Source organism: Nomascus leucogenys, chromosome 8 (assembly GCF_006542625.1).
Source record: "Nomascus leucogenys isolate Asia chromosome 8, Asia_NLE_v1, whole genome shotgun sequence".
Taxonomy (NCBI): Eukaryota; Metazoa; Chordata; class Mammalia; order Primates; family Hylobatidae; genus Nomascus; species Nomascus leucogenys.
The window spans coordinates 112,498,934-112,513,503 of record NC_044388.1 but is presented as its reverse complement, the minus strand read 5'-3'; the positions used below and the strand labels follow the sequence as shown (position 1 = coordinate 112,513,503).

The window sequence follows — 14,570 nt, the reverse complement described above, 5'->3', positions numbered from 1 at the left end:
CACTGGTCACTCGGGGGCGGTTCCAGCGGCCCTTTGCGTGGCCACCGGCCTGGCACGGGCGCATCCCCGCTGGTTTTACGCCCTTGGGGAGCTGTGGTTCTGCGCGCAGGAGCCTGTGGCTGCCCGGGCAGCGGGGGGAGGGGGCACCGGGCGGGGCAGGAGGCCCAGACCGTTGGGGGCAGCGCCAGAGCCAGAGCCACCGGCAAGCCATGATGGGCCCCCTGGGACCGGGAGGGTGGGAGCAGAGCACCAGAGCCTCGGTAACCTGGCAGAAGGCTTACCGAGGGCCGGGCCGGGTGACCCAGGGCGGGAATGGGGGGACAGGTTGGGGGGGGGTTGGGGACAGTGGCGGGGCGGGGCTGAGGGGCCGTGTCGGGGCGGGGCCTGGTGAGGGGACCTTGTTGGGGCGTGGTTGGGGACAGTGTCGGGGCGGGGCGCCGCACCTAGCCCTTCCCTGCCGCACGCTCCTCCCCCACCCCGCGCCCCGCCCCGCCCCGGCCCGCCGCCCTCGCAATAAGGGGCCTGAGCGCGCGGGGGAGAAGCCGCAGCAAGAGCGAGAGCGATCTGGCCGCGCCGTCGGGCGCCGGGCCGGGCCATGGAGCTGTGGCCGTGTCTGGCCGCGGCGCTGCTGTTGCTGCTGCTGCTGGTGCAGCTGAGCCGCGCGGCGGAGTTCTACGCCAAGGTCGCCCTGTACTGCGCGCTGTGCTTCGCGGTGTCCGCCGTGGCCTCGCTCGTCTGCCTGCTGCGCCACGGCGGTCGGACGGTGGAGAATATGAGGCAAGGCCGGGGGCCGCCGGGAGGGGCCGCGCCGCTTCCGCTTCCCTAACTTTCTTCTGGGTTTCCCTCCTTCCTGCCCCGCCCGGCCCGCCCCGCTCCGGGGCTCCGGGGCTCCGGGGAGAGCGCGCCTGGGCCGGCGGCGAGCACGGGAGGGGGTCGTGGAGTCAGGGGGTCCCGGAGCCGGCGTCACAGTGCTCAGCACCCCACCCCGCACCCTGGCCCCGGGCGTCTACACCGGTTTCGGCCTCCGCCGCGTCCCTGCAGCCCGGCGTGGGGTTCCGGGGGCGGAGCGGCTTTCGGAGAGAAAGGGGGCCGGGCCGCGCTGGGAGAGGCTCAGCCCTGCTTCCTGAGCGGGGAAACGGAGGCCAGGGCGGCGGGGACTTGCCCCAGGGCCATTGATCGGGGCGCACGGCGGTGTGGGGGCGCCCCTCGGCCTCCCTCCGACGCCCTCCTGCCTGCCCGCCCGGTGATGGGCGCACCTGTGGGGCGGGTTCCCCTCTCTCCCCTTCCTCTTCGCAGGGAGGTGGGGGACCCAGAGGGGACCTGCTTCTGTGCTGGGGAGGGCGCCCCGGCCTCCCGCTCCAGGGGTCCAGCTTCCAAGCGAAGGGAAGGAAGAGTTAGGACTAGGGTTTGGCGGGGCTGACGGGTTCCCCTGGACGCCTTCCAGAAGGTGGGAGCTTGGTTTTGCCAGGCTGGGATTCGGGGCCGGAGGTCAGAGTGGGCTGCCAAAGATGGCGGGGGCTGCCTGCTCCTGGGCGGGGTGGCTGCCGGAGAAGGCTCTTGCCTGCCCCCTCTCCCTGTTAGCCGTCCCCAGGCTGTTGCTACATTTCTCTCTGCCCTGTTTGGATTGCCCAGCCAGTGGCTTTTGCAATGGCCTGGGGTGAGGGCATTGTGGCCCCAGAGGCCCCCTTCCCCGTGGTTCCAGGGGCAGTGGGTGAGGGTTTGCTAGCTCCCCGCACTCGCTGTCCTTGCCAGTCCTGGGAGGGCACTGAGGCTGCTGGAACGGGCCTACACTCATGGACCCCCCCTGCCCAGCCATGGCTTCCCACGGAGCCCCAGAAGCTCCAGGAATATGAAGAAGGATCCTGGGGCTGATGGTGAGCATGGAGAGTCTGAGAAGGGCCTGGTGGCTGCTCAGCCAAACGTGTGTGACCGGTGGTGACGGGGGCCAGGTGGCCCAGGCCGGGGTCCCGGGGAGTGCACACTCCACGGCTGGCCCAGGTGGTGACTGGCGCTGACATCCCCAGTGGAGCACCCTTCAGGGAGGAAGGCAGTTTGCAGAAACAGGGAGTTCCTGGGGCCTGGGCTCTGGGCACCTGTGCTGGAATCTCTGAAGGCCTCACCTGTGGTTCTGGCCCTGGTATCCCCTGTAGGCAGGGGTCTCTGTGAGGACCCCCCCCAGTCCCTGGGGTGCTTCAGAGTAGGGGCGAGGGTGCAGCTTTCCCAGCTGAGGAGGGGCCAGTCTGTGGGTTCCTTGGGGGGGGGTGCCCTCCACCCTGAGGAAATGGCTTGTGTGGTTCTGATGCCAGCAGGGCATCCTGTGCCAGGCGCATCCTGGGGTGCAGACAGGGGACAGAGTCCTGTTCTTTCAGCAGAAGTGATGGTGCACCTGACCTAGGAGACCCTGGAGCAGACCCCACAACTGAGCCAGGCCACAGGCCACGGGCCTCTTCATCGGCGGCCACCTCGTGTGAGAAAGCCTGGCTTGTTCTGCAGGGGCCTCTGCCTGGACTTCATGGCTGTTTCCCAGGAGCCAAATCACAGTTCACCTGCTGCCCTTTCTATGGACCTGGCAGGCTGGGCTGGCTGGCACTGGCCCTGCTGCCCCACTTGGCCCTGTCCTCATCTCAGCCTGGAGATTGTGGCTAACCCGGGCGTCCTTGGGACCTGGGGCCTCTGATGGGGCCTCTGATGGTGCTTGGATGGGACCCTCCTGCCGCCCTCACCTCTCCAGGGCAGCACCCAGGCTCAGGCCTGTGGAGTAGTGGCTTCCGGGACACTGGCTGCTAACAGCAGGTGCTTTGTTCCTGCTTTGGTCCCTGAAGAGAAGGGAGGGCCAGAGGGCAGGGCAGTCTGGAGGAGAGGCCTGGGGCTCCACGGCTACCTTCCCCCACACCTCTGCACCTGCTCCCCAGGCCCCAGGGTCCCTGATGACTCACTCCCAAGACTCCCAGCAGTGGCTGAGAGTGGGGTTGTTGCGAACGCGCGTTCATTCCGTGGGGGCCGTCGGGAGGGGTGAGAAAGGCAGATGAAGAGGAGGCGTTTTGTCACTCCAGGGAAGGGACCCGGGAGCTGGAAGGGAAGGAGGGGATACTCGGCCTCTGTTCCTGCCGTGCGCCACGGGTGCCTCCAGCCTCGGGAACAGGGATTCGCGTGTGCTCCGTGTTATAAATAAGGACACTGAGGCTGAGATAAGCAACTTGAAACTGGGGCAGGGTCCCCAAGCCAGGATGGGGTGGAACGGGGGTTCGAACCCACTGACAGTGACTCCAGAGTCCCTGCTTTTCCCTTTCCCCCTGTTCCCAGCCCAGCGCTTGGGACTGCTGGGGCACCCTGCGGGAGGCCTGAGCTCTGGGAGCGGTGCTCCATCTTGCCGCTGAGCAGTGGCTGCCCTGGCTGAGGCCCAGCCCCTCCCCACGGGGCTCCAGGCGGCACCCAAGAGACCCCCACCGTCTACGCCGTAGTTCTGAGCGTGAGGGACAGTGATGGGACTAGAACCGCCGAGGCAGCCTTTGTTCCCACCGGGCTTGGGGCTGAGACCACGGACCCCTTCCAGGCAGGGGGTGCCCCCGAGCCCTTCCCTGTGTGCACAGTTAGGGTGGAGCTGCAGGGCACGTTTCCTCACCAGGGGCCTATGCCCTGGTACATCCATTCGACAGAGGAAAGCAAAGCCCAGAGCGGCTCTGTGTCCTACAGCTGGGTTCAGCTACAGGATCACAAAACCCTCAAGATAGCAGCTTAATCCACAGAGAAGTTTACTTTTTCATACAGCAAAGGAGACCAGAAGGGCAGCCTAGGGAAACAGCAGTTAGTTTCCGGCTCCTTTGACCTCTATTCCCACCATTTTCAGCGTCCCAGACAGAAAAGGGGTGCCCTTCCTCTTAAGGATGCTCCCCGAATTGAACCCCACGCTCTGCTGGTATCTGGAGGCTGGGACCTTGTGGTCGTGACAGCTCCTGGCTGCAGGGCAGTCTCCTGTCCCGTGGAGCACGTGCCCACACCACACGCGCAGTGTGGGGAGAACGCGCAGGGGACTTGGGATGTCGGGCAAGGTTTGACCCAGATTTGCCGGCCAGTGCATGGTCCTGGGTCCCCTGACAGATGTCCAGTGATGACAGATGCCATCAGTGATGACAGATGCCCTGTGTCACCACAGCACTGGGGTCTTAGTCCCAAGGGAGACCGTGACCTTGGTCCTCCAGAGCTCTCCAGGTGTCTCTGCAGGCCCAGGAATTGGAGCTGTCCTGACTGAGGAATGGGAGGGCTTCCCTGGCCCCACTCCTTCCAGCCTGCCACACCTGCACTCCCACACATCCCCTTTGAGGAGTCATCGGGGACCCCCCCACATCCAGGTGTTTGTGTGGGCTGGACCCCGCATCCCTACGGACCTGTTCCGCCTTGTGCTGCAGCTCGGATGACACTTGTCGGAAAACACCAGATTCCTCATTGGGGTCCCTGTCCCCGGTGGCCCCATTGAGCCCCAGCAGTAGGGGAGGGGGCTGCCCTGAATGAGCTCACGCAGCTGAGGATGGGCAAGTCCTGGCTCAGAGAGCTGCTGGGTCTCCTGGGATTGTCCCAGCCCAGGACCAGGGCAAGGGTCAGCGAGTGGCCTTCCACGAGGACAGCCTGGCTGGGCCCTGACCTAGAACCACCTCCCCGAGCCAGGTGCTGGTGGGACTGGGGGCTTAGGCACATTGAGGGGCCTTTCGCTTTGATTTACTTTGGATTTTTTTTTTTTTTTTGAGACAAGGTCTCTCTCTATTGCCCAGGTTGGTCTCAAACCCCTGGGCTCAAGTGATCGCCTGCCTCAGCCTCCCAAAGTGCTGGGGTCACAGGCGTGAGCCACCGTGCCTGGCCCCACCCATTTTGGATTCTTTTCCCCCCATGTCATCCTCATCACAGCCACTGCTGGTGGAGGTCCCGCCCTGGCCCGAGGGTGCCCCGGGGATGAACGTAAGCCCACACACCCTTCCAAATGAGCCTGGGAAGTCAAGTGCATTGCCTGAGGCCATAGCTGGGAGGAAGAGAAATGGGATCCAAATCCCTGTCAGGCCCCAGAGCCTGAGTGTGGGAACAGCCTAGGTGTCTGGGGGCTGAGCTCAGGCGGTCTGAGGAGGCTGGGTTCCTACGACCCCAGACGGGTCTCTCACGGCGCTTCGCTCAAGGCCAGTGGGCTCCAGTCTGAGGGCTCCTGAAAAAGACCAGGCAGGACCTGGGCTTTCCCTCAGCAGGAGCCCACTGCTCCGATGCCACCAGAAGGGCCCGGTCTGGGCTCAGCCTCTCTTAGTTTTGGGCACTGGGCTGCTTCCTGGGCCTCCTGCCTTGCTGGGCAAAGCTAGCACAAGTCACCCGCCTGGCAGTGGCCAGCAGGGCTCCCCGAGCTCCAGGCTTCCGGCGACTTTGGCTTTGCCCCTGCTGGGGTACCCCGGGGAGGCAAGGAGCCCAGGACCTGGATTTGGGGTCCGTGTGACTGTGTCCTGGTCTGGTACAGCGACACCTGCCCCAGGCTTTGGGGAAAGGACAGGGCAGCCCCTCGTCCCCCTGTGGTTGATGGGAGGGGAGTTTGGGTGAGGCAGGTTGTTTGGCACAGGACAGGACCTGGGCTGGGCAAGCTGGTGGGAGAAGCCTGGGGACAGCGGCTGCTCTGGCCACTCTGAGCTTCCTGCGGGGGGAGGCCGGAGCAAGCTCCCAGCCCTGCTGAGGGGTTGAGGGGACTGCGGAGCCCAGGGGAGGGAGGGAGCCTCAGGATGAGCTCCTAGAGTCCTACTGGGGGCCCTCGCCGCCCCAGCACGATTCCGCCAGCTCAGAAGCAGGGTTCTGAGGAGGGGCTCAGGCCTGTTCTGGCTTCCCTGCTGTGTGGCTTTGGGGAAGTCACTTAACTTTGCTGAACCTTGAACCTCGCATTCCTCATCTGAAGGGGGGGGTTATGATCGTACCTACCCTGGGGGGTTACTGTCAGAACAAAAGGAGGTGACTCATGTAGAGCCCTTGTCTCGAGGCTTTGCACACGGGAGGTGCAGGGGGCCTCTGTGCTTAGAAGGCGATTTTTCTCTGCCTGGGCTCCCGGGGGTGTCCTCGGCTGCAGGAGTCTCTGCAGGGCTTAGTTCAGTCCCTTCCTCTCTGAGGAAACACTTTTTTTGTGTGTGTGAGTTGGAGTCTTGCTCTGTCACCCAGGCTGGAGTACAATGGCGCCATCTCGGCTCACCGCAACCTCCGCCTCCCTGGTTCAGGTGATTCTCCCTCCTCAGCCTCCCAAGTAGCTGGGATTACAGGCACCTGCCACCACGTCTGGCTAATTTTTGTATTGTTAATAGAGACGGGATCTCACCATGTTGGCCAGACTGGTCTCGAACTCCTGACCTCAGGTGATCCGCATGCCTCGGCCTCCCAAAGTCCTGGGATTACAGGCGTGAGCCACTGTGCCCATCCAGGAACCGCTTGTAAAGTGAGAGTCTATACTTTCCCACCAGCTTTCAGAAAGCTCTGAGCTATGTACGGGACACTAGATGGGGAAGTGCGGTGGCCCCACGTGGCTGGTGCAGATGGCCCTTTGTCCCTTTGAGGACATCAACTTCGACTTTCTTCTGCCCCCAGGGTATACCTTTCTCCCCCAGCCACACCGTGGGCTGCAGAGTTGTAGAGAGCCACAGCCTCCCGCTGGCCTGGGGCAGCCTCCGTCTGTCCATCTGTCTGGCCTGAGGACCAGGGGCCGGTGGTGGGTGGCAGGACAGAGTGCTTGCTCAGCGCTGCCTGCTGGGCGGGGGGTTTGTACCCCGTGTCTTTCACAGTTGAGAGAAGTATCAGTGCACGACCCATCCCCTAAGCGGCTTAGATACAAACAAAAAGGGAGAAGTTTTGGAGCTGGAGGGCGGTGCTGGCCGCACAGCAGTGGATGCGCCGAGTGCCACGGAACCGTGCGCTGAGAAACGGGTACAATTATATTGTTTAGGTGATGGGTGTTATACCACAGTCAAAACAGGGGAGGGCTCAGCGCGCTGGCTCCTTCCTGTCATCTCAGCACTTTGGGAGGCCGACGCGGGTGGATCACGAGGTCAGGAGTTTGAGACCAGCCTGGCCAACATGGTGAAACCCCGTCTCTACCAAAAATACAAAAATTAGCCGGGCGTGGTGGCGGGCGCCTGTAGTCCCAGCTACTTGCCAGGCTGAGGCAGGAGAATCGCTTGCCGGGAGGTGGAGATGGCAGTGATGGCAGTGAGCTGAGATCATGCCACTGCACTCCAGCCTGGGTGACAGCCAGACTCCGTCTCAAAAAAATAAAAAATAAATGAACATCTTATTTTTTAATAATTTTAGATTTACAGAGAAGTTGCAAAGATATTACGGGGGACCCCATATGGCCTCACCAGTTTCCTCCCTTGTTAACATCTTACATCACCAAGATGCACTTTTCAACACTAAGAAACTAGCTGGCCTGGTGCGGTGGCTCACGCCAGTAATCCCAGCACTTTGGGAGGCCAAGGCGGGCGGATCATGAGGTCAGGAGATCAAGACCATCCTGGCTAACATAGGGAAACCCTATCTCTACTAAAAATACAAAAACTAGCCAGGACTGGTGGCCTGTGCTTGTAATCCCAGCTACTTGGGAGGCTGAGGCAGGAGAATGGCTTGAACCCGGGAGGTGGAGGTTGCAGCGAGCTGAGATCGCACCACCGCACTTCAGTCTGGGTGACAGAGTGAGACCCTGTCTCAAAAATAAAAAAGTAAAAGATGGAACTGGCCGATGTCACTACCAGAGGGAACCAATGTCCCTTTCAGATGTGGCCCGAGCCTTCTGCAGGCAGCTAGCTTTGGAATTGCAGGTGTGTCTTGGCTGCTGCTAGAAATTGTACGCGTGTCCTTCACAGGAGATGAGTGTGGACCTGCCCTGTTCTTTCCCTGCGCCCCAGCTGGCTGTGAAATGGACCCTAATTTCCTTTTTCTCTCCCTACTGGGGGACATTTAAGCATTTTCAGGTTTTCCTAATTCCACGCACACTTGAGCACCGCAGACTTCTCACTCCAGCCGTTGGGCGAATTCCTGGAAGATTCTGCGAGGAGAGGGGCCAGGTTTCCTCAGGGCTCTGGCTGGGCCTGCCAACCTGCCCTCCACAGAAGCATCTTGTCTGTGCGACTCCTCACTCCTGCCAGCCTCTGGGCCTGTTCCCAACGCCCTGTTGGCACCTCCTGTTATCAGGCGTTTTAATCTGTGCCAGGGGGAAGGATGAGGACAGACTCTTGTTTCCATTTGCATTTCTTTGATTGGCGACACGACCGTCTTGCTAGCACCAGACAGATCTGTGTTTTCTGTTGGTGAACTGCCGGCTTTTGCCTCCTCGTCTTCTTGGAGCGTCACAGGGGTCCGGGAAGCTGGATTGTGCAGATGAGGATGGAGGCAAAACAGCCCTGCAGTTCCCATGAGTGTGCGGATGCTGCCAGCCCGGGTGCGCCTTCTTGGTGGGAGGGGACGGTGGTCGGCGCGGCCTGGAGAGGAGGTATCTAGAGCTGGCTGAGGAGGGCAGATCTGAGGAGGCCCCAGGCTTCCAAGACCAGGGACGGACAGCTGGACCCATCCTCAGAAATAGCCATTAGGCCCCCCTTGACTCAGTTTCCCCATCTGCAACATGGGGTCCTGAGCATTGCCCCATCCGCCCGAGGTGGTGCTGCCACAGGCCTGGGCTCACACATGGAAGGGCAGAGCGCCAGGGCCGGGGAGGGGACAGGGGTTTGTGTCGCTTGGGAACAGACGTCAGCCAGAGAAGGTGGAGAGTTCTGGAGATGGAGGGAGAAGAGGCTGCTGGACACTGAGTGTGCCCAGCGCCCATGAACTGTGCACCCAGAAAAGGCCAAGGAGATACATTTTATGTTACGTGTATTTTACCACAATTTTTTTTTTAAAGGCTGGGCGAGTTGGCTCAGGCCTGTAATCCCAGCACTTTGGGAGGCCGAGGCGGGCAGATTGCTTGAGCCTAGGAAGGAGTTCGAGACCAGCCTGGCCAGAGATGGTGAAACCCCATCTCTACCAAAAATACAAAAACTAGCCAGGTGTGGTGGCGCACGTCTGTGGTCCCAGCTAGTCAGGAGCCTGAGGTGGGAGGAGCCCAGGAGGTGAAGGCTGGAGTGAGCCAAGATTGTGATGCTGCACTCCAGCCTGGGTGACAGAGCAAGACCCTGTTAAAACAACAAAAATCCCCACCAGTATGGCTTTGAGAGAAGGCCCCGGCTTTGAATTTCTGCTCTGTGGCCTGGGGCAGTTACTCAGACTCATCTGTACAAAGCGGGGGGCCCTTAGGACTGTTGGAGGATCAAATAGTGGGGGGCACTAGTCTGCATGGAGAGGGGAGCAGCACTGGGAACCCCCCGGTCAGCGCTGGCACAGCCTTGCCCCTGGCCATCCACCCCTTGCTAGAGCTTCGGAGTGGAGCTCCGTCCTCCTGGCTCCATCCCCGCCGGCTGCCCTGTGATGGGCAGGTGCCCTATCTGGGGTGTGCCCAGAGCTTCCTGGCAGCACAGCAGGGCAGAGGCTTGGGACACTCGGAGCTCGTCAGAGTCTTTGGGTGCCCCTTGGACATCCCTGGTCCCAACCATGATGGGCTGCTTGGACAAGGCTACCTCACATTTGCAGGTGCTCCGAGGGCAGCCCCCAGTGGGCTGGGCCCCTGCCAGAGTGGGGGCTGCTGGGGCCGGGGCTCAGGTGGCCCGGACCCTGGCTCTGCTGCTGCTCCTGGTGTGACCTCAGGCAAGCCCTGAGCCCCCCGCCGCCTCTTCATGGGGAAAGAGAACCCGGCCTGATTCTGTAGGGTAGGGGTGAGAGAGGCTCTCCGTCTTGGCTCTTTTCTGGAAGAGCCTTTCGGAGGTCCTGTCAGAGGTCTCCACTGGCGCTGACACTTTCTTCCTGATGTGGCCCTGCCTTGAGGGGCCAGTGACCTTCCCCAGGGTGTGTGGGGCCCCGTTTCCTCTGCTGGGGTGCAGAGGCTGCTCTCCCCGACGTGGGTCCTTCATGGTGGACGTGAGAGCCAGTGCCAGTTCCTTTCCGGCTGGGTCCCCTGTGGGGTGGATGAGGGCCGGGCGGGCCCCTGGATGTGGATTTGGAAGTGCGTGCCTTCCCACGCTCCTAGCATCCGAGTTCCAGAGGCTCTGGGTTTTCCCCTGTTGCTGGGGAGACGGAGGCAAGGCAGCCGTCCAGGTGGGTGAGCCGGGCCCGGGACTCTGTCCGCTTCAGGGGCTCCCTCCCCTGTGTCTCCCGGTCTCCTGCCCCGTGCCAGGAGGGCCCCTCCCCAGCCTCCTCCACACCCCACCCCCAGGCCTTCGCGCCCCACCTTGGCTGCGGGATCTGCGGGACCCGTGTTCACGGTGGCCTCCCCTGCAGCATCATCAGCTGGTTCGTGCGAAGCTTCAAGTACTTTTACGGGCTCCGCTTCGAGGTGCGGGACCAGCACAGGCTGCAGGAGGCCCGGCCCTGCGTCATCGTCTCCAACCACCAGAGCATCCTGGACATGATGGGTAGGCCGGGCCTCCAGGGCGGCTTCTGGGGTTTGAGTGGGGCTTGCTGAGCTGGGGCTCTGTGGGGCTGGGGCTGGGTCCTGGGGACGAGGACACAGGGCTGCCTGTGCCTGGGCAAGCTCGGCCTCAGTACCTCCCTCAGGGCCGGGCACAGAGGCTCGGAGGCCACACGACCCATCCAGGTAGCCAGGGAGAAGGCAGGGTGCCAGGCAGGCCTGTGGGTTCTCAGCAGCTGTCTTCCAGCGCACGCTCTCTCCCCCACTCTCACTGTCTCTGTCTCTCTGTCTCCCAGGCCTCATGGAGGTCCTTCCGGAGCGCTGCGTGCAGATCGCCAAGCGGGAGCTGCTCTTCCTGGGTCCCGTGGGCCTCATCATGTACCTCGGGGGCGTCTTCTTCATCAACCGGCAGCGCTCCAGCACTGCCATGACAGTGATGGCCGACCTGGGCGAGCGCATGGTCAGGGAGAACGTGAGTGTGCAGGGCCGGGGCCGGGCGGGGTTGGGGTGGGGCCTGGGCAGGGCCAGGCAGGGGCCAGCGTGTGACTTGGTTTTGGCAGAAAAAACAAGACCCCGACATCATCCATGCTCTGCAGGTGGGGTCCCACGCCAGCTGCTTTGCAAAGTGGGGCTTCTTAGGAGGCGAGGGGGCGTGGCCTTTCTGGGGCGGCCTGGGCGTGAGGTCAGCCCAGGCTCTTCTCTCCCTGCAGCTCAAAGTGTGGATCTACCCCGAGGGTACTCGCAACGACAATGGGGACCTGCTGCCTTTTAAGAAGGGTGCCTTCTACCTGGCGGTCCAGGCACAGGTAGGCCGAGCCCAGCCCTCCCGGGGTGGGTGCAGGCTGGGGAGGTGGGGTCAGGCTGGCTTAAGGCAGGAGGTGACCACCCAGCCAAGATGAGGACCGTTGGCACGCAAGGGACTCCTCCCACGGAGTTGGGGACAGGGCCTCCTTGCCCCTTCCCACACTTGCCCCCTGACCGGCCCCCTTGGGCCTTTCGCCCACACAGAGCCCAGAGTGACCAGCTGCCCTTGGTGGGCACTCTGCTTGGCCTGTGAGGCTGGGCAGGTAGAGGGGTGGGGAGCCGGGCCGCTGGCCTCTGCCTGGCGAGCTCTCAGGAGGCTCATTCTGGGCTTCTGCCTGGCTGGGGTGGGCTTCAGGGCATGGGCAGTGGGGCTGGAGAAGCCAGGCTTTGGGTGTAGCGTCGGGTCGGGCCAGAGCTTGGGGTGGGTGGAGCTCATTGTGAGCAGCACTTGCAGACTCTGGACTTCCTGGTCCCCAGCCTCCAGGGGTGCAGTGCGTCCTGGGGTGTCTGGGAGAGGCCAGGGTATAGCCATCCCCCAGCACCTGTCCTGCCTCTGCCGCTGTGCTGGGAAGGGTTGCGTCAGGAGAAGGAGCTTTTACCCACCTGGGTGGGTTCTCACTCAGGGCGGGGGTCTCAGCTCCTTCCCTCACGCTGGCCGCTAGTGGCCCCCGGTGCCTGGCCCTGTGCAAGGTGGTGGGGAGGGGGCCCTCCTTCCGGAGGCTCCCAGCTAAGGCTGTGAGGCTGGGGAGCCCTGGAGGCGCCGGGCTGGGCGGGCATCCTTGGGCTGTGATCCCAGCCCTGCCCAGGTGCAGGGCACACCTGCCCAGCCTGGGGCTGACGTCACTTCCCTTTGGGGGCAGAGTGAGGGCTGGATCGGCTCTGGGAGAGGAGAGGGGAGACTGGCGGCTGTGATGGGGGTGGCTGGGGGTGGCCGCAGCACAGCTTCGGCCAGGAGACCCACGGCTTTTCCGTCCCTGCCCCCAGTCCCCAGCCTACCGGCTGGCCCCCTGGAGGTTCTCTGGCTGCCTCGGGTTAATGATCACCCCCAATTGCCCTTGGATTTGACCCCACTGACTTCCAGGAACACCAGCAGGCTCCACCCCTCCCCCTGGCTAGAGCTGCCTCCCTCGCTGGCTTCCTGAGATGGAGAGGACTGGGAGGGAGGCGTGGGCAGGGAAGAGTGCCATAACCTCCTCCTAAACGGGATAGGGCCCTGCCCCCCCGGCTAGCTGCACACCCAGTATGGGGACAGGCGTGAACCAGACAAACAAGTGCTAGCTCAGGAGGGCTTCCTAGAGGAGATGAGTAAAAGATTTGCAGGATGAGCTGATGGAACTTTGGGCCAACCAGAGCAGGACAGGTATCCCAGGTCCCAGGGGCAGGACAGCCGCAAGGACCCATGGCAGCAGCGAAGGCAGGGGTGGGTGGGCCGCAGGACAGGGCTCCCCAACCATATGCAGCCTGGGGTGTGCCCAGCCTGTCCCCAGGGCTGCCTCAGCCGCGCATCTCCCTGCCTGCAGGTGCCCATCGTCCCCGTGGTGTACTCCTCCTTCTCCTCCTTCTACAACACCAAGAAGAAGTTCTTCACTTCAGGTACCCCCACATGTGTGCACCTGGGGTGTAGGCCCCGCCTGACCCTATGGTCACAGAGCCCCGGGCCCCCCATCGTTCCCATTTCCGGCACCCATGGCACGGCCACACGGTGACCATGTGGCAAATGAGTGATTCAGGCTGGAGTCCCAGCTGTGGGTGTCATGGCCTCCTGGTCCTGTGAGATGGGTGGTGCTGGGCCCATTTTTCAGATGAGGAAACTGAGGCTCCAAGAGGGTAGGCTGGGTGCCTGACTTCACACCCAGCTTGGGGGCATTGAGGCGGCCTCCTTCAGGGCTGGAGGGTGGCCTCTGAGCCCATGCATCCAGGCTGATGCCCACATGGGGTAGATGGAACCCAGGCAGCCCAGGGGCACAGGCCGCGGGCCTCGTGGCCTCTGCCCCTTCCAGCCAGTTCCCAGAACATGGGCACCTGGTGCTCAGATGGGACAGTGGGGTCAAAGTTGGAGAGCAGTGGGGGAACCCAGCTCCATCTCTCCCCCAGCCCCTCGCCCCGTATGGAGGGCAGAGGCCAGGCAGTGAGGTAGGGGCTGATCAGGAAGTGGGGCTTTCTGGGGGCAGTAACAGGGGAGCGCAGAGTTGTCGAAACTGCGGCGTGAAGGCCAGGCAGCCATGGGTTTCACTGCAGCAACGTTACTGCAATTAAAATAACCCACCACGGCTAGGGAGTCCAGGGGAAGAGCCCGGCCTCAGGGGCTTCTCAGGGAGGGGCTGTGGGGGGCTGGGGAGAGGCGAGGCCAGGGCAGCAGGCTGAGGTGGGCCCCAGCTCCCCACAGGCCACTGAGGTCTGTTGCTTCCCCCACAGGAACAGTCACAGTGCAGGTGCTGGAAGCCATCCCCACCAGCGGCCTCACTGTGGCAGACGTCCCTGCACTCGTGGACACCTGCCACCGGGCCATGAGGACCACCTTCCTGCACATCTCCAAGACCCCCCAGGAGAATGGGGCCACTGCGGGGCCTGGCGTGCAGCTGGCCCAGTAGCCCAGACCACGGCAGGGCAGGACCTGGGGAGGGCAGGTGGAAGCCGATGGCTGGAGGATGGGCAGAGGTCCCCCAGGCTTCCAAATACCACTCTGTCCGGCTCCCCTGGCTCTCACTCGGCCCAGGAAGCAGGAAGCTTCTGTCACTGGCCTCAGACACGGGCCCCTGGCATCCCCTGCAGGGGGCTCAGCTGGACCCTCCCCAGGCTCAAGGGCAGGGACTTGTGCCCACGGCGCCTCTGGGAGCTGGGATGGTGAGGATGAGGCCTGCGGCTGTGCCCACAGGTGGGCTGAGCCACAAGGCCCCCGATGGCCCAGGAGCAGATGGGAGGATCCCGAGGTCCGACACACACCGTCCGAGCCCTCTGCTCAGCCGCCTGGGACCCACCAGGATGTAGCTGGGCTCCAGGGTCCAGCCCACAAGCTGCATCAGGCTCTCAGGGAGAGGAGGGGCCTGGAGGGCCGGGAGTCCCAGACTCACGCACCCTGGGCCACAGGGAGCCGAGAATTGGGGCCTGCTGCTCCTGCCGGCCTGGAGGACTCTGTGGGGTCAGCATTGTACTCCATTGCTGTTTTTTTATAAACACATTCTTGGAAGTGGCTGGGGAGCTGTGATCACTCACAGGGCGGGCAGGGTGACCAGGGTGGTGGAGCCGATGCTGTCTTCCCAGCTGCCCTCCCTAG

At 63.1% G+C, this 14,570-nt stretch overlaps 1 protein-coding gene across 1 annotated transcript; it reads left to right on the top strand.

Annotated features, from left to right (window-relative positions):
• Positions 1-489: 489 nt before the first annotated feature.
• Positions 490-14,488, top strand: AGPAT2 (1-acylglycerol-3-phosphate O-acyltransferase 2). The gene is made up of 6 exons (XM_030818216.1): positions 490-777; positions 10,363-10,496; positions 10,789-10,964; positions 11,203-11,298; positions 12,817-12,889; positions 13,712-14,488. Exons 1-6 carry the CDS (start codon positions 596-598, stop codon positions 13,885-13,887), a joined length of 837 nt encoding a protein of 278 aa, XP_030674076.1. The 5' UTR covers positions 490-595; the 3' UTR covers positions 13,888-14,488.
• The last annotated feature ends 82 nt before the right edge of the window (positions 14,489-14,570 follow it).